This window comes from Colias eurytheme, chromosome 13, assembly GCF_061535395.1.
Source record: "Colias eurytheme isolate Ceu_HAF_F1 chromosome 13, ilColEury1 Martin Lab GWU primary, whole genome shotgun sequence".
NCBI classification, from domain to species: domain Eukaryota; kingdom Metazoa; phylum Arthropoda; class Insecta; order Lepidoptera; family Pieridae; genus Colias; species Colias eurytheme.
The window spans coordinates 6,652,716-6,677,788 of NC_142992.1; the positions used below are offsets into that span (position 1 = coordinate 6,652,716).

At 34.3% G+C, this 25,073-nt stretch overlaps 1 protein-coding gene across 1 annotated transcript in view; it reads right to left on the reverse strand.

Annotated features, from left to right (window-relative positions):
* Nucleotides 1-3,280: 3,280 nt before the first annotated feature.
* Nucleotides 3,281-25,073, reverse strand: part of Liprin-gamma (liprin protein kazrin) — a 70,217-nt gene continuing 48,424 nt past the window's right edge. The window contains exons 8-20 of the mRNA XM_090109005.1: nucleotides 24,693-24,869; nucleotides 21,552-21,693; nucleotides 21,107-21,247; nucleotides 16,756-16,846; nucleotides 15,390-15,571; nucleotides 13,567-13,751; nucleotides 10,916-11,125; nucleotides 8,803-8,961; nucleotides 7,790-7,913; nucleotides 7,488-7,632; nucleotides 5,238-5,349; nucleotides 4,665-4,957; nucleotides 3,281-4,149 (exon numbers count right to left, since the gene is read on the reverse strand). Coding sequence (XP_089965131.1) covers nucleotides 4,005-4,149; nucleotides 4,665-4,957; nucleotides 5,238-5,349; nucleotides 7,488-7,632; nucleotides 7,790-7,913; nucleotides 8,803-8,961; nucleotides 10,916-11,125; nucleotides 13,567-13,751; nucleotides 15,390-15,571; nucleotides 16,756-16,846; nucleotides 21,107-21,247; nucleotides 21,552-21,693; nucleotides 24,693-24,869 — 2,106 coding nt within the window. The 3' untranslated portion in view covers nucleotides 3,281-4,004. The remainder of the gene's footprint in view (nucleotides 4,150-4,664; nucleotides 4,958-5,237; nucleotides 5,350-7,487; nucleotides 7,633-7,789; nucleotides 7,914-8,802; nucleotides 8,962-10,915; nucleotides 11,126-13,566; nucleotides 13,752-15,389; nucleotides 15,572-16,755; nucleotides 16,847-21,106; nucleotides 21,248-21,551; nucleotides 21,694-24,692; nucleotides 24,870-25,073) is intronic.

The window sequence follows — 25,073 nt, forward strand, 5'->3', positions numbered from 1 at the left end:
AGAGACCATGAACCAAAATTACCCTGTGGTTAACAGCGTAATATAAGGAATTTTACGCATAATTAATGATACTTCTATTTAAAACTGTTGATAGTATAAGCTACATAAATAATAATCCATTGGCGTGTTGATAGTGGTACTTATATAGGTAACTAGCGGTCCGCCCCGGCTTCGCCCGTGGTACATATGAAAAATAGATGTTGGCCGATTCTCAGACTTACCCAATATGCACAGAAAATTTCATGAGAATCGGTCCACCCGTTTCGGAGGAGTATGCAGACTAACATTGTGACACGAGAATTTTATATATATAAGATGTTAATGTTACATAACGTTACTTCTGTTATTTTCGGTCATATTAATCATCGTGTTTGAAGAGGTTATTTATTCCAATGTGAGCTTTCATCCGCTTCTGTAGTGTCATGGAAATATAAGTTTTGTAAAATGTATAAATATACTGTTGTGTATGTGTACCTATTCATAAAAGTTATGTTATTCGTAAAATTGGGCTGACTTTACCGGATATATTTTATAGTTATTTGTCGCGAAAACTATTCTTGAAGAATTTAGAAGAGAGACGAAAATTTTGTACTTACGTGCAACAGAACTAGCGTGGTTCCACAATACGAGCGAAGCCGTAGGTGGAAGCTTGGAAAACTAGTTATATAGTATTAAAAAATGTATTTGCCAACTAGACGGTACATTGTTCTTTTACTTTTTACCTTATTCTCTTTAAAGAACTTTAAAGATATAAGTGGTTTCTCGATAAAAATAAACATTCAACTTTGAGACGGGGAAAGCTTTTTTTAGACCTTACAAACAGCTTACTTCGTATAAAAGTAACAGAAACCTCGCAGGTTTAAGTAATTAAAACTTGACCGAGAATTGTATTTTTAAGCCTAAGTTTTGTGCAAATAAGAAAACGTCCAACAGATAAAAGGCAACAGAAAAATAATAGTATTTGAAATTGCATTGTACTTTTTTCTTTTTTTAAGTGTATATTCAGCACATTGTGTGTTATTTATATGAAAGAGAATGATGATAAAAATGCTTCACACGTTTTATTCTGGTCCTATTGTAATATATTTTTTATATTTATAGAGAAAAATATACTCGAAATCTTGAAATTCCCTTGTTAAAAAGTTTTTAGGAAATAAATTTAAATTTACATTCCACATTTTCATTTTCTAAATGTTTTTATGAAGGTACCGAATTAGTAAACATTTTTTATACTTAACCTGTCCGTATGTGTCTGTACTTATTACAACGTCTGCAGTGAAAATACAATGGTATAAATATTTTAAACTTTTGAATAAGAAGACAGATATTTTTGATATTTTTATTGAAATTGAATCTATATTATTTTTAATTTCCGACATAATTTTATTCTACTGCAACTTAAATGTTATAATGTGCAATCGTATGTTTTTTGTGTATGATGTAGATTGTAGATATAAAAAAAAAATATATGTCAACATACCCCACAACTATGTAAGTACAAACCTTAGTAATTTTGTAACGTGCAAAACGGAGAACAAAAAGACCCCTGTAAGAGCCCGCAAGCACAAAAGTAGTTTGAGGCGCTCGTTTGCAGTCGTTTGCGGAATTGAAAAGAAGTAGTTCACTAACTAAGCAACGTAGCTTACCGAGCACCGTGGCACGGACAAGTCGGAGAACTCAGACATTAATGACACCTTATAACTGCAACTGCGAAGTTACTGCAGCTCTCACTCAGTACCAACCAATTATTGCTGTAATTTATGCTAAATCGGGATACAGGGTTTGCGCGAGTTCATTGTTATGCAACAGGATTTAAAACTACGACAGAGCGCTCAATACAAAAGTGGAACGGGAATGTCATTTAAAACTTTCCGTATTTACAATAGAAAACTCTAGTTTTTTTGCGAGTTCGTACTGATTCTCCTTTCTTTTATTTATCCAAGCAAAAGTTCCTATAATTGATTTGGGTGAAACCCACATAACCTAAGTATGATTACCAGCGATTGGATCGTTCTTTTAGGCAAACAGGGATCAATATGTTTGTGTAAGCGCTATTTAATGGAGCTCTGTATTGAAATTTCATACACTTACGCAATCTTAAAAGTTTATTTTTTATTATATGTAGTGAAGTATGTAGGAATAGGGCCGCAATCGTGAAGAAAATAACTCGGCCTCATTCCACATGTAGGGAAATGTAATGTCAGTGCGGGTTGTATTTAATATCGTCGTAATAGCGCGAGATGAGAATAAAAATGTGTCGAGCACGATCTGCAGCGCCGTACGCACTCAACCAACTAGATAAATTATAATGATTCTCCCTGGAAATCAGCAGAACCAAACCTATATAAATATTCGTATTGCGTACAGTATTATGTTATAATTTACATACTAATATTATAAATGCGAAAGCCACTCTGTCTGTCTGTCTGTTACTCAATCACGCCTTAACTACTGAACCAATTTGCATGAAATTTGGTATAGAGATATTTTGATACCCGAGAAAGGACATAGGCTACTTTTTAGGCCGGGACGTAGGATAGGTTTTATCCCGGAAATCCCACGGGAACGGGAATTATGTGGGTTTTTCTTTGACTGCGCGGGCGAAGCCACGGGTGGAAAGCTAGTAGGTATATAATAATTTGCATTCTATTCCTAGTACTTAAGTAATAAACTCAATACCTTGAAATTAAAGTACTGTTTTTCCATACTTCAAATGATACGAGGGTGAGACAACACATTTAATTTGTAAAGAAAGCTATATATCAGAGTACTAGCATTCTTACCATTAACTATTCAGTCCATTACCATACACAAAGTAATTGGACTAAAGTGAAGCAAGGATGACAAATGGCCATTCCATTGATAAAGGCTGCATCTGATGGCATTTTTAGCGAATGGACCACAAGATAGACATCGAATATCCTCCATTAATTGACTCTTTGTTTCATTTTTAGTGCAGGACATTAATCAAAAAGTCAAATGTCAGACTGGTTTTGATTAAGTAGTCGCTTTGCGTTTGATATAATGCCAAAAGCTATTTGCGAGCTTTGTAATGTTATACGAGCATAAAATTTAACAAGGACTATAATGATAATGTAGTGTTGCTTGAGAGATGAACGATGGATTACTGCATAAAATTTTTTAAATTAAAATTTCCAGCGAACTGTCTTCAAAAAGGTAGTATTTCATTTTTGCCGAGTCACTTATATTCGGATGATTTTAATAGGATTTTTTACTTTCAAGGATTTTTAAAGAGATAAATAAAACAAGCAAGTAAATTTAGATAAAAAATTATTTAATATTCAGTATCCATTATAAAATAATAAAACTGAAATAAAAAATTCCAAGATATCTTATTGAAAATAAATTAATAAAGATGTAATAAATTAAATAAATTAAAGCCTTTATTCACAACAAAATAAATATGATACTAAAATGTAAAGCTCGCTTTAAATACTAAATATACAGAAATTGACTAATATTTTTTTTATTACTTACAAAATAATAAATTACGGCCGAAGTGTGGATAGTACAAAAGGTAAATAGCTGAATATACGACGAATACAAATAGGTACAAAACCTGAAACGGGGCACGCTATAGAAACATTACTTATGTATCATCGTTGCCAAACTTCGACTGTAATAAGTAGATATCTTAAATAAAATGTACGTATCATTAAAATTTGTGAGATTATTTATTATCACAGTGTACAGCAAAAATACAGCAGTAGTTACGTGATAAAGTGACATTACAAAATATTGAGTATCGCGTAAATAAATGAAGATCATACGAAATATAATCAGTCTATAACGGAATAGTTGTAAAATAGGATATGCTGAGTAATATGTAATTGTTTTGTGGAACTTATGAAGTGAAACTTCTTAAGGCGCGTTCAGAGTAAAATTTCAAAGTCGCGTCATGGCAATAGCGTCACGTCATGGAGTAAGGCGACAATTTTGGTATCTTTGAATCTGGCCAAAGAAGTTTCACTGACTCTTTTTTGTTACACGGATGCTTTGCTACATGCGTTAATGTCGCCGATACTTTTGACGCGTCTATGTCTCCGTTGTTTGACGGCCGAGTCGTCAACCGACTTGCTCGGGAGCGGCGAGCTCACGCGGTGAGCGTGATCCGCTCTTTGTCCGTATCTGAAAGGTGACTTTTATCAACACTGCACGCTTCATTTTCACTGACAATGTTCAAATCAACATCAAAATTAAAAAAAAACTGAAGGTTATTATTGACATTAATCTCAATAATGACCGTCAGTTGTATGAAAATGAAGTAGAATTTCGATGAAAAATTAAATTATAGTCAGGAACGTGGAAATACGAGATCGCTCTTAATGTTATCTAAAAATATACAATGCATAAACAACAAGTAAAACATCACGTTATATTCCCTGAAGGGGTAAGTGGAAGCGCACGTATTATACGTGAAATAAATATAACATTTTACTTTAACGAGATGTTCATCTGAATTAATTGATACAAATGGTGTTAATATACATTTGGCATACTGTTTTCAACTGAGGTTTTTTTTTATATTTTTAAACTAAACCGAATAGGTAAAAAACCTTTGACGGTATGTACCGTAAAAAACCTTTGACGGTATGTATGTACAGTACATATATCACAAATTATAAATAACAGCTAAAACTCACCTATGCGTGATGCCTTCCTTAATTTCATTCAATCTCTGCAGGCTATCTCTCGTCGACACACTCGATTGTGAATACAAGCTCAGTGGAGTGTATATTGGTTCATATTCTTGTAAAGTGGGGGGAGGGGCATACGTCATACTGAGCTGAGATAGCGTCCTGCCCCCTATGGGGGGGGAGTAGGACATCTGGTATGAAGGACCTAAGCTAAGGACACTAGAACTTTCGCTAGAACTAGATGGGGAGGTTCTATCGTGTTTGGATTTTAAAGCCCCTAATGCTCGCGTGATTGAACCCTGAAAATGTTAATTATTAGTAACATAAATTAAACAGTAATCAAATACAAATAGTCTCAACGGAAAATATTTAATCTCATTTGCCTGTGTGATTTTTTAGAATAGACTATATTGAGCTTAAGCTTTAAAAACACTGATATTAATTTTATACAAAACATATTAATTTTACATTCATATTAATTTTATACACAGAACTATACAAAACCAATAAAGTATTATAAATGGTATTGAAAGTTAGGATTTTCCACGCATCAACATTCTCGTAAATAAAATACCGTACCCTTAAGCTGTGTCGTCTGGAGTCAGCATTAAAATCAATTCCAGGTAAACCAGTAGCTACAGATCTCGAATATGGTCTACCTAACATTCTTATTTGATGTCCGAACATATTCCTGAAAGCATTAGAAAATATATCAATACCTAAGGCGCTTTTTCGAAGTATTCGACAGAAGCTAGACATCAGCCAGCAATAATTTTGTTATTGTAATATTTTGCCGTTAGATAGGTACATTGATTTCTCTAACACAGAAAGCTTCATGCAAAATATTTTGCACATTTTTTTTTTATATTTTCACACCCTACGTTTTTTTTATTAAAAATTAAAACTCAAAATGAATCGAAGATTATGTTAACATTAAATAAATCCAGCTCACACCAAAAGCATGATGCACAGGAAAGAATACAAATCATGCTAATGTGTACAAAATAGTGAAAAATGACCTAGCTCAACTGAGATTATTACGAGTACCAAAAAATAATATTGTATTATATTTCAAAGGTAAAACAGTTATTCTGATTGACAATTAATGGATATTCAAATTGATCTTTCTAATAACGGATACACGTCTATCACATTTTGCGTCCAAATAATGCTATATTATAAACTGACGACGTAAAATCCTTTGTTGTTCTTATATTAGTATCTTTTATTCAATTTGGAAAATTATGTGGAAAGGCACCAATTTTATACAATATTATTCTTCGGTGATACGAATAAATAACGACAAAACGTTCAAAGAAAGAGAAGCATAATATTAGTGTACATTCAATAAACAAAAGTAGTCACGTATGTATAAACAAATTAACTGACAATGTTGTATCAAAATAAAGTTGAAAGACAGAGTGGATTAAGCCCGAAAAGGTGCGACATGACCTAGTGATCTAATGATGATGACAGAGAGGCATTCATGATGTATCGATAAAGTGTTTACCGTTCTCAATCGCTCTCTCGATGATCGCCAAGTTAGGGGTGATGGACAGAAAATAACTTGACAATGTCATACTTTTATCTTTTTGAAAGTTTTATTCACATTTATATGCCGATCGATACTGTTACAATTGTTCTAGTATACATACATTATTTCAAATTTTACATTACGAATGTATACAATACAAGTCAAAAACATAGATATCTTACAATATTGATAATGCTATTTATTGTATTAATCCTAAAGCTATTGTGAATGGTTCCGATTTAATAATCAAAATTTTTCGACGAAATAATTTAAAATCGTTTAATTTTTTTTAAATTCGTAAGACAAAAGGAATGTATCGAATTAATTAATGTAGTAATGGGATATTAAGCGTCCCCTATAATAATAATTTGCACGAAGCATCAAATGCTACGTGAATATTAACTAATTCGAATAATTGTTACGTTCTCTAAAGTTATCGAATTGATTTGAATCTGAATTACATTAAGATGTGTTAAAAATCTAAGTCTACGGGTCGGTTAAAGTTTGGAGGTCAGGGTTACAATTATTAAGAACACCGATTCTAACATTGAGAAGATGGGACCGAACAGTGAACATACGCGAATGTTTCCGATCGTTAAAACTTTTCGACATACTTTTACTTACAAACCACGATACCTACGATAACTTATCAGTCTTCACCGCTCGTAAAGTTTTCGATCAAAAAATCTCCACGAACGAGCAAGTTTGACGGAAGAATTCTATAAAATACGATTCTCGCAAAGAAAAATTCTTTTGTGGAAAAATAGCACTTTACTAACATACGAGTATAACACGAGGAAATTTTACATAGGTAGGTACACGTATCGGGACCGGACATCGAAGCGATATTACTTTACTTTACTTTTTATACGAGAGTTTTTTTAGTTTTTTAGGTTTATCTTTGTTTTGTGGACAACATGGATGCTCGGGCAGCCTCCACTTGCAGTTCTTCCACCTGGCAAAATATCGTATACCTGCAGGATTGCACCTTACATTATAATCAACTACAGGTTACACCTACGGGCTGTGGCTGTGACTATTGTATCATGCAGTGCACAATCTTTCTTACACTTCAACAGTATGATCAAATGCTCAGCTCATATCACGTGGTAGTTTTATCGAAAGCAGCATAACGAAGTGATTCATTTAATTGGACATGTATTTTGCAAATAAATAATTAGTGTACCTGTCTTGCTTTATGTTTAAGGTTAATAATTGTTATAATTTTATAAATGTAAATAATTTGCCGTGTACGAAATTGAGATAGCGAAATTCATAAAATGTTAATTTCTTACCTTGCTGGAATGATGAGAGCATCAAATTCGGCCACTAAATGCCTCCGAATAATACTTTTGGAAGGTGGTATTCCGAGAGCAGTGGCCATCGTCTCTCCAGTGAACGAGGGTTCAAGAACTACTAATCCTCCGTGAACTCCACTATCTATTATGAAAAAAGATATGAATAAATAGACCATTCATATTCAAATTGAATACTTAGTCGCTCGCCGAATGCCTCTTCGCGGTAATCATATAAATTACTGTCGTGCGCTGGCGAATATTACTGTGAATTAAAGTCGCAAAAATGTAAAAGAATTCACCTTTTAGGTTGTCAGCGAATTCGCCCAGGTCGATGTTATGAGCCCAGCGGATGAAACGTTGATTGGTCCACACGAGCGGATCCGCGTCCACATTCTCACATTGGTGACGGCGTACGGCTAAAGCCTACGAGATATTTTATTTTTGTACAACATGTAGAATGAAAGCCACAGATAACATGTAAAAACTTTAAAAGTGTGTATGGGTGTATATGCGTCGTAGGAAAGGAGATTACTTTAAAATATATAAGTATCTAAGTCCTAAAACAATCTCATAAACGATTTCTAAGTTTCAAGTTCTTCGTATTCAATTTATACAACGCTAAGGGTTATTAATTCAAAATTCAAAATCAGCACATTCGCACATAAATCGAGAATTATGTTGAAGTATAAGATGTAATATAATAAGAAAGAAATAAACGAGGTGAAATTTCGCTTACTGTCACCAAAGTATTCAAAAGAGGCTGGAGTAAGAAATGATTAACGACTCTTCCATTACTGGGGTCGCTACGAAAAACATTTTATAACGGGCTTCAGTACATAATCCCTCGTTTGCTTACCCGTCTTATCTCTCTTCGTTTATCGAAAAACAAACTGTTCGATTCATAAAAATTATCTAGTGTAAACGCCTCACAATCGCTTTCATAATAAACCGTCTCAGTTCATTTTTGTGTTTTAGGAATAAGAAGGATTTTCTAGGTATTAAGTGTTATAGCTAAAATCGGGAAGCCTTTTTGTGAAATATTAAACCCTGGCTGTATTATCGAGCATTACAAAAAGAAATAACCGCGGTAAAGGAAACAACTATGAGGTTAAATACTTGTAAATGTATACGAAAAATATATTATTTATGTATAACTTATTAAAAGTAGAGTGCCCCAAAAGTTAAATTACAAAACAGTGTTTTAATCCAATTAATCAAGTTTTATTTCCGGCAAAGGGAAAATAACCCATCACACTTAAAATCACGTCATACAAATGAGAGTGTGCGAAACTCCATTAAGCGATCCACTTACCTGTCGATCGTACTTCATAATTCTGAGCAAATGAATGCCGTGGACGATTGAGGCTTGATGGAATTTCCTCGTCACACCCAAATATTTCTCCAATTCCTTTTTGCTTATTGTGTCGAGCATTCTGGCGTCCACCAGATTCGCCAAAAAGGACTCTGCGTACTGCACAAAAAGTTCCACTTAGTTAACTTTCGCTTTGAGGATATAAAATAATACGCTACGAAACCTTCGGCTTTGTGGCTGATTCCGTTCATATTATTGATATCAAATTGAATCATACCTCTATAATATACGAGCTTCATATTGAAGACATTTATTTAATTGCAAAAATAACATTCGAAAAAGATTTGTTGGTAGAGAAAATTTTGTTATAGTCTGTCCACTATAAGAATTGCTTTTTGACAGCTCGACGGGTGATACCAGAAGTGATGTTCAAAAGATTATCGATTGTGATACCATTTCAATTATAAATTCAAAATATTATCATAAATCGAATCAGGTACGTAAATAATAATTACAACGTAAACGTACTAATAAGATATGTAATAATAAGACCACATATCTATGCATTGTATGTTAAAACTAAACTAAACTAATATTTTATTATTTATTGGTTTCTATTTTACACTTTTGTTGTCTTTACGTTTAAATTATATAACATAATAGAAGAGTTTTTCTGTATCGGATATATTTTACAGAGTATTTCTATCGATTATTTTAATCTATCGACCCATCATTGAATAATTCTGTGTAGGCATCACTAAGTGGGCGGGACCTGTCCATGAAGTACGATAATTATTTGTATGACATTTTAACATAGACAATACAATCCTACATGGGCGTGAAGCTGTCAAAAAGCAAATAATATAATGGACAGAGTATAACCTACATTTCATTAATATTACCTTGACCTGATTTCAGGTTAGTTTTCGCATGCAATGTTGTCTATATGCATTTATTATGTCTATTTTAATTGGCTCTGCAGTTTACCCGTATTCCCTAAATGGTAAAATTTGATATTAATATTACTATTATCAAAGTGAACCATTAACTTTGATTGTAATTAAATTAAATATTAACAACTTATAATTGAATTATGTTATGTGATATGCTGTTAACTACACTATGACAATAAGACGTATTTTGTGAGCTTAGTTTGTAATTATAAGTGAACATTGTTACAAATGTTATGTTCATGATTTCATTCAACTCAGCGTATTGATATTGGATAGCTTATTAATAATGAGACATTTATCACAACAAATGGTCTAAGATCCGAATATAGGTCGACCTTCACCGGGGTGATAATAAAATGAGCCCAATTATATAATAAATTTAGTCTATTAAAAATGGGTTTGCTGGAAAAATCCTGGACAGGACATTTTAATTAATTTTAAAAAAATATTTTTTATTAATTAATTGCAGTACTTATCAAGATAATAAAAAAAGACGTGTGGCACTCGGGGACTGCCGCGGTAAAGCTATTGCATGCTATGGCTTCAAGCCACACCTCCGAGCCCGTCGGAGTATGGAGCGTGAGGTTTTTTCGTTAGGGAATTTCTTGATTCGGTCCCCGCGCTCAAGGCCCGCTATAGAAGCTATGCAATAGCTTAAAAATATAATAGACTTGAAGTATGAAACCTACAGAATGTGCAGTCATAGGGTTTTCTAATATTTATCTGGACAAACTGCTAGTTTGGCAGGTTTAAACAGGCATGTCCGTACGTACCGTTTACTTTCACTTGATGGGATGATAGAAAAAAATATATATCAGCATGAGCGCTGTTTTATAACAAAATTGTTTATTGTCTCAACACTGCATAATTAAAAAAATAAAAAGATTTTTTTAATAACTAACTAAAAATATCCTGTCCAGGATTTTTTCAGCAAACCCATCTTTAATAGATTTTTTAATCGACTACATTTATTATAAAATTGGTCGCTTTCCATTATCACGCCGGTGAAGGTCGACCTATGTTCGGATCTTCTACTAAAACAAGAGATTTATGATGGATGGAGAGGATACAACTGTATTTTCGAGTATCGATCATAAGGACAGATTAGTGCCAGTATAAACATTATAATATGTTAGTATATCTGCAAAGAGAAGTCTGACCTGCGACAGGCCCAAGTCGGGCAGCCACTCGGCGGCGAGCCAGGCGTGGCTGAGCTGCGCGATGGCGGGGCAGCGCACGAGGTCGGGCCGGCGCCGCTCCTCGATCGCGAGCCGCAGCTTCTTGCGGTGCATCGGCTGCGCGATCCCCAGCCCCGCCTCTAGGTCCGCGTCTGTCAGCTCTAGCAGTACCTGCCCATTCAAAGCACGGATCTAGAAACAACGAGAACACTATTTGACGCTTCTATCGCGTCGAGCGCTTACGCTATTGATGGTTCGATCTTTAATTTGGAAAATGTAGCGTAAATATGGAGTCTAAGAGTTGTGAAAATATGAAATGGTCGCAAACTATATCTATTTTGATATGTTTATGTGGAATGTTCCTATCTCCCTCACATTATATAGATATTGGCCAATAATCGGGGTATCGAATTTAATACCGAGCATCCATGGATTATCCGCCCAAAATATCTAATAGGCTTTTTCCATATAGTTAGCCGACGGAAGTGTACGCAAATGTTAAACGCTAACGTTTTACCCCAATTTAAGCAATAGTATCGCATAAACTGAGCCCGAAAGCAAAATTTACTCTAAATAATGCTTCAATATTTCCGGCACGTAACAAAATTCACTTCGATATTTGCAAATGAATACGTTATGAGGTCGGGTATAATATTACCCACTGTGTCCATATCTCTCTTATCACTTCATTGCAAAATTCAATTAAGAGTTTGGAAGTTATGGTCTGTGTTTACCGATGTAAAATAAATGTGTACTTTGTTAATAATATCACGCGTTTTCGGTTGATAACCGACACCGCATGAATAAATATAAGGCTCGGGATTATTAATTATATCACTCTCGCTTTTTATAATATTTATATAGGTAAGTATAATGCGTACGAATTATACTTACAAAATAAAGTATTGGTATGCATTTCACGGATCAAGCAAATAATTTTTTTAACGAATTTGAACTCGTAAAACGTCTTCAAAATTAATCATTATTCGATATATATATAAACCCGACGTTTCAAAAACTAAAACAGTAAAAAAACAGTAAAACAGTAAATAAATGTTTTCATTTAATTATTAAATTAATAGACGTTAAAATTAATGTAGGTATGTTGCAATGGATTACGATTGTTATATAAAATGAAACATTAATAGCCATTTATTCAAACAATTTAATTTTGTATTTTGTAAACACTTAATATTGGCAATAGGTATAAGCAATAAGCAATGCTGTAACTGGAGACCACTGAAGTCGTTATTGAACATTGAACGATAAGTATTTCGTAGAATCGGATTGTAAGTCACAGTTTGAGCTTTTTTATCATTTATAGAATTCTCAGTTTCCGTGAGTTTAATATTATTAATGGAAGTCTCGTATTAAGTCTTGCTCTGTTTCTTAGCTTTTACGTCTTGTTAACCATTTTATATACCTATATAAATTTTATATACGGATAAATCGGAGGTGGATGACTATTAAGAGTATTATGTGAAGACATAAACGTATATTACATGTTATTATAAAACAATTTTTTTAATTCCAATATGGAATAAAAATACAAGGAGAATAAATAATTCTGCCAATGCGCATAATTTTTCAAGCTGTCAGCGCAGTGCAGCATTCAATTTAGTCACGCGATACCGGAACTAACCTACTACCCTGGTAATTAATTAATTTGTTTGTATTATTTAATTAATAAATGAAATTGATCTCGAAACATGATCCCATAATTGCCTCTACATAAAGTAGAGAAAGAAACTTTCAAACAAATGTGTGCTTGCCAAAAGCTTTCTGCTCTACACACCATTATCCTATAAATACTACTTTATGTTATTCTGGAACAGTCCCGACGCAACACGCTATCCAACGCAATTCGAGAAGATTCCAGAACTCACCTTTCACTGTTGTTCATTATAACAGAATAATTCGATTCCCTATACTACATATATGTTAGCGCGTTTAATTTAAAGATAAAATTATATTTTAAAAGTAAATCAATTGACGAACTTAATTAATTATTTTAATAATAATCAAATGGATAAAAGTATTAATAATCATTTAATTATCAAATAATAATAATATTACATGTCATATTCAAAATAACGATCAAAACAGAAATAACACCTGCGCTGACTCACACAGTCACGCCACTCGAATAATCGTCCTATAAAATATAACGGTCGTTTGCAGTTGCGAGTCATTCTTGTACCGACTTTGGTCGAGTGAAGATGTCTAAGAAATATTATATCAGTATTTAAATACGTAATACAGCCACGCTTTAACATATATACCTAAACTGATATACTTTCTAGTAAATTCTCGTTCACGTTCAGCTCCTGAACTCATCTTCCCTCTTTACATTATACATATCACAGAACTAGCTGTTCCGCGCGGTTTCACCCCCGTGGCTCCACTCCTGTTGGCCGTAGCGTGATGATATATAGCCTATAACCTTCTTCGATAATTGGGCTATCTAACACTGAAAGAATTTTTCAAATCGGACCAGTACTTCCCGAGATTAGCGCGTTCAAACAAACAAACTCTTCAGCTTTATAATATTAGTATAGATAACGCTATTCATCTGCATTCTCTCTCTCAACGCGTCACCACTCTAGATCGTTCTAGAAGGTTTCACAACTCACCTTCCCGCTCTTCACATTGTCCGCGATGGTAGCCGCGTACTGCGGCATGCCGAGCGCGAGCTCGAGCCACGCGATGATGGCGGGCGCGCGCCATCGTGATAGCGGTAGTGAGGCCGCCTCGCGCAGTGCTGCCTCGCTGCCCAGCGGTGACCATGAGCGTGTGCTGCCGCCGGCGTATACTGGCTCTGTTAAACGTAGACCATAATGTAGGGGCTGCATGACTTGCATGTTTTTGACGTGACAACGTCTTTTAATTCGATAGCGCCGGTTGCACGCACGAAAAAACATGACTCATGCAGCGTTACCTCGTTCTGAGGCGTTCCATGTAAGGCTTGAAGTGCGAGCGAGAGCGCGGAACGAGCGATAAAGAAGCACAATCGGCCGTTGTCACGTTCAACTATCGTCAGTAAACCGACTTTACAGACAACCAATTTTTTAAAACAGTATAGAAATCAATTAGAAATACTATGTACTTGTAAATTTAAACTATGTAATTTATATTGAATTCGTCATTCATGCAGTTCGGTTTGTTGGTTTGTTTTAGCACAACATTAAACCAATATTTATTAAAATAAATGTGCATGCTATATTATTAAATTGTAAATCTGATTTTCAAATGTTTTAATGCGATCAATTGCATTTATTTAGTTTGATGGATTTTTTCAGTTCACAATATTAGCTTTAGTAAGACACATCTTCGTACTCAATATTAATTATCCTTTTGATTAACACGTTCACTGCGGCACCTAAAATGCCAAACTTACCGTTGTTGCGGCATGTCTTCCATACTTCACATCGGCAAGTTCACCACTGTGCGTCATGAGCCATTTTTATCACATCGCACCTTCTGACTTTGAAGGTTAATAATTTCATGAAATTTCAAGATATTTCAAAAAAATTTTTTTCAGATAATAGTATATATAGTCTAGTATATACCGCATGAATAGCTTTTAGTTTGACCGAATAGTTTAAAAGATATGAGGGAAAATGTAAACCCCTGATTTTGTGAAAAATTATTTGCCATCCCGCACTGCGTTGATACGGCATGTTTACAGTAATAGCGATGGGAAACACTGTAAAATAAAACATCGATATCGATATAAATCAATTTTGTATATTTCAGTCTGTTTGTTAACAGATAACGAGATCGTCGATACAAAAAAAAACACATATAAAACAAGGTACTTGATAGAGTACTATCAGGAAATCGTTCAGTAACTTTTGTTTTAATTTGTTCAGTAACTTTTGTTTTAATGTTTTATATTATTTTCACAACTGTCATCACATTTTTGCATTTATGCTACGAAATAAAAGAAAGTAAAAAAACTAAAGCCTTTAAGGTATCATTGTCATTTAAAAAAACTCAAAAGAAAAGTGATTCGGTCCTGGTGCATCACTATGCGAGACTGACACGCGGCGCGCTCGCAGTACAGTGCGGCATGAGGTGCTTGTCCATGGCAAAATATTTGACATGCCGCACACAAAAGAAACGGTTTCTTTTCCATGCGTTGGTCCAATATTTTGCCATACGATTTTTAAACGAAATTGAGTCCTACTTCAAACTGTGATCACAAAAATATATTTGTCTCTTTTCTAGTCATTGATTAACATATAAAAAACCTCGCCGCACCACGGTGAAAACTGCGATTTTGGGCGCCGCACTGTGGTGTAGTCGCTGATGGCCCGATACTGGACATGCCGCAGTGAACGTGTTAATTCATTTATTTACAGAACAACATAAGTCCTCTTATTAATAACAATTTCTTACAACTATGTTAGTAAAGTCATTTTACAGTTTTTAAAAAGGTGACGTAGTATCTCACCACTCTCATGTCCACTAGACGCCGCACTGCCAGACTTGGTGCGGTGTCTGCTGCGCGCAAACACTCGCGATATGGAGCCCCACGCGGAGCCTCGCCCGCGGCCCGCTTTAGCCGCGCGCGATCGCATGCCACTCGCGAGCGATGCCTCGCATTCACCCGGACTGGATAGCTGTTCTACTGACCTATGACAGTCAAGTTAGATACGTAAATAGTTACTCCTAAGTTATTTTTGTAAATTGAGGAAGAATTAACTAACAAATATAAAATCATACACTCGCTCATACACACATTTATCTACTAGCTGTTTTGTTTTTTTTATAGATTGCTTTTTGATTTCATAAAATAACAATACACGAACGAGTAGGTATGAAAAAATAATACCTTAATTTCAGGAATACGCAATATTCATTTCTTTGGATACTTACTCTATTAAATGTTAACTTTATCTTCAAGGAAGTCCGTTTATTCAATTTCATTCTCTCTGGTACATAGTGTCTTCTTATGAAGTTCATCTTTAGTAATATTCTTAGAATGCTGCTAAACTTATAATGAATATTAATATTTCCATGATTACGTCGTTTCTGACGCAGTATTTTAATATCCTAAAGTCAGGTGGACATTTTACGTTGTATAAACACCCATCTAATGCAATAAAAGTAATTACTTATTTACTATAACATCAGCAGTCTCGTTAGTTTGTCCTAAGCATTTAATCGCGTTAAGGAGACTATAATGGGTTCAAACGTTTAGTCTAAATGTCTGAGACCCTTGTACTAAGACACTTAGTAGATCCGTTTACATTTTGATGATCATGTGTCTACAAGGGACGTGTATAGTAATTATATTAATGTGAAATAATTTGATGGATGTTCTAAAGTCAATTATCGGGGCGATTGTTTACATAGCAAACAAATTTAGTTAGAACAATTATGTTTGTAGTTTCAACACAGTAATTATCCTGTCTAACCATGTTATTAGACAGGTCTACATAAACCGAGCAGCCTCGTGACGCATTTTCTGCGCGAGGCTGTTATGTATGGTATGTGGATTTAGCTCGCCGAGGGAAATGATTAAACACGCGCTTTCGTGGTCGAGCCACGTTTCACCGAGCATGAATAAGCATAAGAAAATTGACGGATTAATCAAAATTAATCTTAAAATGGTAAACAAAATTGAAACGGCAATCACTCGTCATACCTACATTCAAGTAAACCGCATTATTGCGTTCATAATAAATTGGAAACAGCTAAATAATTTCTACATTCGTCGCCTCACCGACCATCACAAACGCTATTAACAGGATTGAAACATTCCACAATGGTTGTAGTACCTAGTCATTCGAAATAGAATAAAAGTTATATCAAACCTGGAGAGCGAGCCAGCATCAATGGAGCGGGTGAATGGGGAAGCGCTATTGTGCGGCGACAGCGTCGGGCTGCAGTCGCGCGGCGTGCTCACTGCGACAACAACCGTTTCATACTTTGATACACAATTTCTTTTCTATCTCTGACACAATTATGGCCTTGTGCTAATTTTTTGACGACTTTTGTGTCATAGTCTGAATAAACTTCGATTAGGGTTAATTGTTAAAAGTGGGAGCTTTATAGCAAGCAAAACATAATCATAAAATTTTTGACTTTATACATAAAATCGCACTTAAAACATATATGATTAGTCTTAGTGCTGTTAATACTTTTGGGTAGCAGGTATTCAGTAGGCAGGTCCAGTGTCCACACAGAGCGAGCAGCCTCGCAAAGCAATTTCCGCGCGAAGCTGCTAGGTCTATGTGGACGTGCCACGGCCTAGCGTGTGCGCAATTTTCCACGTGTGTGGACCCGCCTATTGAGAATGTTTATAATTGGCCGTTTTCTTGTTAAACATATTCCTTCATAGAACCATAAAAAATAATAATCAGTAACAAATACGAAAATTACCTTTGATCGCCAGTAGGGGTAACAGTTCGTTAACGCGTGACTACTTAAAATAAAACTACTAAGTTCGGCATGCTTGTAAAGCAGAATAATCGAAAAGAGAATAATTATGATACATGCAAATATACATTTTTATATTGTGTATTTACACCGGACATATAAAGCAAGAAACTAATTTATTACTAACCCCACCAATACTAGAACAATAATAAACCAATACATAACATTTTTATTGGATAACCGCAAATAGTATTGTTAGCAAAAACATTCTGACCTACAGTTTATTCGTAAACGTCAAATAACGAAAGAAAAACGAGAATATAGATACTCATATCGAGAAAATTCATGATCCAATTCCATTATGTTATTAATGTTGGCACGTGTTAACTGCGGTACTTTTGAGTTCACTGTTATTACAGCTTTTATTATCATTACATAATAATTTAAACTATGTTACAGCTCAACTGCTCTTAGCACGAGCAATCAAGGCGTAATTTGCTCATAATATGATGAAGGAAATCTATAATATTACGAAGGTAAAATAATAAAAATATACAAAATAGCAGGTTAAGAGATCTTGACCATAATTTCTGAAACGTAATGATCGTCCTTAGAAATGTACCTGCCTTGTATTAATATACTATGACTAAGCAAAGCTTAGGGATTTAGGAATCGGCAATAAAGTTGCAAGCCTATTGGTTCTTTTATCCCAAAATATTTACGTGAAATGACCGAACCTATTAGTCCTTTGAGATGGAAGAGTAAATTAATTATCACCGGTATCGTAGAGGGTTCGTAATATACACATAAAGGTATATATAGAATGAATTAAGGAAGTAATGAATATTTATTTCATTCTATACGTTTCTTTAGTGATATTATTAATGAAGTCGATTAAAAAGCAGAACAATAAATTGACTGTAATTTTCGATATCCATCCAGTTTACATTTAATTTACGTTACATTATTACGTAGGTAAAATGTTTATTTTATCAATAAAAAATAAAATTAAAGAGCTTGTGCTGATATACTTTTGATAATGAAATTCGCACGTACTCACATTAACTTTAAATAATAATGACAATGCACCGGAAGTAATAACGTTAAAAGCATTTCAGACGTTAAGTTGGTTTTCAGTAAAATCCATTAAAATAACTGTACGTAGTAACGCAATTTTCAAAAGCGATTTTCATTTTATCAAAGTTTTTAATATACGGATTATGCCTTTGCAATTGATTGTATTCTATATTTTCGCGTTGAAATTATTTTATATTGTCAGTTGTATTATTACATGTGGACAGTTGCGTCGATGGATCTGTGTACCAAAAACTCTTGTTGAAAATATAATTGGAATTTTTAACGTAGATATTTCTTTTTGGTGTTCAATATCTGGTCAAACTTATAAAACGATACCTATTTTTTTCCATTAAGTAATTAAAATTATGAAGATTACCACATTACAATAAAACTCAGATTAGATAAACCAAAGAGTTCATTGTTTTAAAAATATGAATAAATATAAATTAAGAAACAGCATAATAATAAATAAAAGCACTGAAATGTATAATCCATAATTCATTATTTGCTATGACCGTGTAAATGAAGTAAGAGAGTTATTAATTAGCACGACATAAGATGTATTTTTTTATTGTTTTGCAAGTAAAACGTAAAAGTAACACATCATTAAACTTGACCAAATTAGTTAAACTGGCGATAAAGCTTCGTCATTCAACCCAATTTCAGTACGCTTTCAGGTAGGCGGACAGATCTTAACACAAAACCTTTTATTTCCCTGTAGAATCATAAAAACTTTTCACAAACGAGTACGCTCATCCCAACATGAAATTATTGCCCCCGCACCGTCATGGATTAACACCTAATTTTCATATAAATTTAAACCGTATATTGTATTATCATTGCGTATTCTTATTACGTAGGTAATACGAAACATTTTTTCATAAGCTTTGTCGTTGGCCTCATAACGTCATACATTGTGACACGCTATAAGGACACAATGTACGTTACGGACGACGGAAGCGAGCGGCTGGCTATCGGAAAATCTTTCACAAACGAGCAGAAATATTTATCAGAGTTTTTTCAATAAATTCTGTATAGAATTAGCTACTTGTAGTCTTTATTATTGTTAAAATTTATACTCATTTTAAATAGGAACCTGAATGAAAGCGACAAAGCGCTAAGGATCGAATTTACCTACGCCATTTATTTTATATCGTAAAATATATATACAACTTTTTATCGTTGAATGTATGAAACCAATTCCCTTATCCCAGATTATGTACTATATACTATATCATCAATATGGTATTAGTCTGTTGAATGTAAAGTTGCGATTTGATATTACATTTGGGTACAATAGGTGAAATTATCATCTCGCATACATTTGATCTCGATCCGACCTCATCGGACTCTCGCTGCGATATTGTGTATCATTGTGTAACTAACTATGTGCGATATTTGGGACATCGTTTATGACTTAATTCTCGTACTGATTGTAAACAAACTAAATTTGCATTACTCTTATTGTGGTTATGTTTGTCGCTGATTTTAGACGAATAATGGTAGATATTATATTGCAATAAAACAGTCACAATGCATAATTATTACCTACATATAGTACCTTTCATATAATATAATGATTGGTGTTATCATAGAATATACCATTAGCCATACTAATCTGTATTGAGTGGTGAGGCCGCTTAATTATGCATTCACAAGCTGGTTAAAATAGTTATTAGACTAATTAATACCGCTCTAAACCGCAGTAAGGTTGTAAAACTTAAGCATAATTTATAATTCTATTTAAGAATAATGGACTTATGATATCCTAAGAGACGTATCTCAAACAACAAGAAATCCAGAACTTAACCACCCACACGCCGCCCTGCTGCTTCAACAATAACAACACTCTATGCCTTTGTAAGACTTGATAGAGTATACTCCATCTACCGCCCACTAATTCCTAACTATACGCTTTCGTAAGACGACTTAATATTGTGTACTTATATAGAATTCATTCAGAAGATCTTCAACCAACTTCCATTATAGCTCTACAACTGTGCCCTTAACGACAATTAAGTAATTAACATTTATGATTCTACATAATTGATCTGAATACATACACTTTCGTAAGACGATTTGAAAGACTTATAGTATCCAAGCAACACACACTGGTCTGTTTAGTGCGCTTACATTACAATTCACTCTGGTATATAGAATTCCACACAAGCCACTCGCGCTAGTATAGAGCATGCGATGATAATTTTATTTCATATTAATTAAGAAGCGATTTCAAGTAAGAAGCAACTTACGTCGGTATATAGGATGCGCTAATAGCACAGTATTACAATATTATTTCCTATTGTAATACTGTGCTAATAGTAAGAAACAATTCACGTGCTTAAATGGTTATGTAACTATCGATGAATCAACTCACGCTAGTTATACCTATATGGTGTGCTTAAAAATTTTACAATATTAGTATACGCTAAAGCAACTCACGCTGGTATATAGAGTGCGCTAATGGTAAAAAGCAACTCACGCTGGTAAATAGGGTTCACTTTTATCACTATAGAATAGATGAATCAACTCACACTAGTTATACCTATAGGGTGTATACTGTATATACAATTCTACAATATTAGTGACAACTAAAACAACTCACGCTGGTATATAGGGTTCACTTATGTCACTAAACATGAATCAACTCACGCAAGTTATACCTATAAGGTGTGCATAAAGCGCTATAACTACTATAAAGCAACTCACGCTGGTATATAGGGTGCGCGGAGGAGACGAGCGAGACCGCGTCCGCGTCGTACGGGTCGGCGGTGTGCGCGCCCTCCGCGGTCGAGTCCGACAGGTTGCCGCCGCACACGGACGTGGCGCCACCGTCGCTGCTACCTGTAACTGACGTAAGTATTACAAACTACCCTACAATTTTTTTTTTATTATTTAGTGTCAATTCGGATTATGAGTAAGAACGTTGTCAGTTATTTTTTTTTTATTATTTCGATTAATGTGCGCTGAAATATCACGGAGTCCCGCTTAATCTAACGAATTGTAATAATTTGTTTAAGGTTTCCTTGACAAAAGATGAATTATTTTGGCATCATTTTACTTCCAAGCTTTATTTAGTTAATAAGAAAAAGTTATTTAATTAAGAAGGTTCTTCTCCAAGTTGGTTCCGTCTAGACTCTAGACAACTGTATACCTCTAACACCTGAATCAGCGCTGCAGCTGCCTCTGTCACCGATGAGGCCTGAAGGCCCGAGCATCATTGGCGGCCCGATGCCCAGAGACGCGACGCTCTCGCCCTCTGATAAACAGCCAGCTGCTTGCAGTTGTCTTCGAGCCTAATAACCATTACAATTGTAGGCAAAACTAGCAATACAAATGCTCTTGTACCTATGTTTAGTTGTGATATGCCTTAGTCTTAAAAAAGCGTATCCAACTACAAATAGGATCGACTCAGCACCATACTGTGATGTCATAGCTGTCCAATCAAACGAAATAATAATCTAAGTTAAACCTTAATGTTTGTACTTATTTGAATTTTATATAAGGGTACAAAATAAAATAATACGTTAGTGATATGAAAAAAGAATTTCCATTTTCATCTTCATCTTCCTTTTCACATCGTATTATTCAAATGACATTTTATTCAAACGACGAACATAAAGGTCGTTGAAGTTCCTATTTTTAGTCGGATCGCATTATAGCTAAAACAATTCTGAAGGATCACAAACTAATATTCTGAATGCAGAAATAAATATGTGTTCATGTTTTGAATCCCAAAAGAAAGATACATCATTCATACAGAAGAAATTTTGATTAACAATGGTATGGAGAAAGTTATGTTGGGAAGCTGAAGACGGATCACTTAAACGCCCCAAAAGACAAAACGATCATTAGAAAAGGTGTCAAATACACATGCTTGCTTCACAGGGTAAAACAGCTTTATTATATTTAAAACAACATGATTAATAATTGATTAGATATTTATATTAATTTTGTAAGATTGTCACACCCATGGTCAGGATAATAAATCAACACAACGTATTTAATCATGGGACTTTAGGTTAAAAAGTTAAACACATCAATTAACATTGTCTAATGCTAAGACTTTATGATTGAATAGATGATATAAGTCACATTTATGTATTTCAATTCAACTACTTATACAATTTATAAACGAAAATTAAAACTGACGCAGGTGCATGTAAATCAAACTTTCAAGCATTTATTGCATGCATATTGTGGAAACAGTTGTGCTTAATTCTCATCACGATTTACATCAGAAGGAGCAATTTGAAATGGTAATTAACACCGTGTGTCGGTGATGGATGAGTACTGGCTATTCAGCGCACCTATTCATCATAATTGTTTCCTGTCGATATTCCTTTGTTATTACTAACTTATACTGATCATGCTGTAATCTATTTCCATATGTATAATTAACAATGTGATTACAAATCAATCCATTTTAATGTTATTACTGTCGTAAAATCTATTGCTCTACCAACATAGTAATTAATGAATTTGAAAAGCAATATTTAGTACCTGATCTCATTCAGATAAATATTAACATGTAACTAGTATTAAAATATCTGTGATTTAGATATCTTTATTTGCAAAAGAAAATTATTTTCTTCAATGCGATCTAATTAAATTTTCTGCCTGAAAAACTCGTTCCGTATCTCAATGAAGCTCTGGGGTAAGAATTTATATTAAATATCTTTAGTTATTACGACATCAATAACCTAGTTAATTAGCCAATTATCTTTTTTGTTTCAATGTTACATTTTGTTCTATTTAATTTTATTAGAGAAACTGTTAACATTCATTTCGTTAATTAAGATATTCAAAGACAGACATACAATGTGAACATAACAGCTCACTGCTAACTATTATATTATCATACCTCAGAAACCTGGGCCTTTAATCCGTAGCAGTTCGTATCCCTATTATCATTCACGCAACTTCATTTCCTATGGGTTTCATGAACCTGACAGGGGCTTTATCTCCAAGGGCAGGTAATATTGTATCAAGCTGAATTAATTCTCAAGATAGCCTATCTTACTAGCGAATGATAGAAACTTTGAACTACGAATCTAATTACATCATGATCTGTATTAAAATAGGTATAATAGTTAGTTCCTTTTTGAAAAGAATGCATGTCGATTTACCGCCTTCCTTAAAACATAATATCATAGATAGAAAGACAACAATTATCCTCCCTCCGATATCGGATTATAGTATCTTGACATAATAAGGTATTATTACTTTTAAGACCCTCTATAATGATAGTAACAATTCGTATGCAGTATATGTAATAAGTACCCTATTTAAATTAATCAATACGCGTACATAATATTATGAATACTTTATATTATTGAGTTCTTTGTTTATGAAAAATGCTGTTAGCCCCACCTTTGTATTAAGTCTTATCGTTCACATAATATATTATTGAACGAATGTTTTCTTTTAATTTTGATAGGGAATGAAGTGTAAATAATTTCGAGAAGGTCTACTGCCTACATGTGTGATGTGTTAAAATACAAAGGAAAGTCAATTTCCTTTGTAATATATTTCACATCTCAATATTCAGGTACAATTCATTCTTACGTAAGGAGTTTTGTATTCTTATAAGAAAAATCTTAAATTTCAACTCTTGAACTACAAGTACAAATTGCAGATTTTTCACTATAAAAAGTTTTATAAAGCAAAATACTTTCAAATGTTTGATGTAAACACTATCTATGGGTGGTACTTAATATTAAGTTAGGTTAGGCAATTTAAACTATTCCCGAATAGCGAAAGCTAATATTTCCTCAACTAGTCTTGTCTGAAAACTTCGCCATTCACTAGTGGTATGTACATTTGAGTACCTTTAGTACCGCTAAAGTTCTGCTTGCGGTTTCTGATACGTTCAGTATTACTTCACGGGTACAAACTAAACCAAATTGATACGATCCTTTGCAGTTAACATGTATAGGAATTTGCTACGTCGTTAGTTTTAGGTATATAATTAATTTAACTAGGAGCTTAAACTAGTAGTAGTAGTTTTTAATTTACATGAAAAAAGTAATAATACATACAATTGTACATGGATGTAAATACAAATTTTATAGAATAGAAAAAATTCGATCCGCAGGCGGGATTCGAACCCTCGGCTTTTTCTATTCCGGGGCGACGCCTTTGACATCTCGGCCAGCCGTTAGAATTTTTCTATTCTTTAGTAATAGTTGTATTTGAATGCTATAAAAACGAAAATATCAAATTCATGGATATAAATTCAATATGCTCGATACACAACTGTTAGAAAAGATTTAAGTTATAATTACAAAGCTACCTCAAACAGCTGTTCCCTCGCATGTCTTAGCTGTGTGTCCCTCGCGCTGAGCGCCGCAGCGAGCTGCAGAGAGCGCTCCGCTTCGTCCCGCGCGTGCCGCAACAAGGCCGCGCGTTCCCGCTCACGCTCCGCCCGCTCCGCTCCGAGGGCTGATGACGCACCACTACGCGATCTCATCTATGAGAACAGATGACAATATGTATCATGTACTGGTACCTATCAGATTCGGCGTTAGTGTTGCGACATGATAAGTGATAACCTAGAGAAAGCCTATACGTGTTGCAACGGTTAGGAATACGCAATAGTATTACGCTCGTGGTGTCCCTGATGTTGCGAATACTCATAAGTGACGCCCTACCCTATCTTATCAAGTAAAACGCC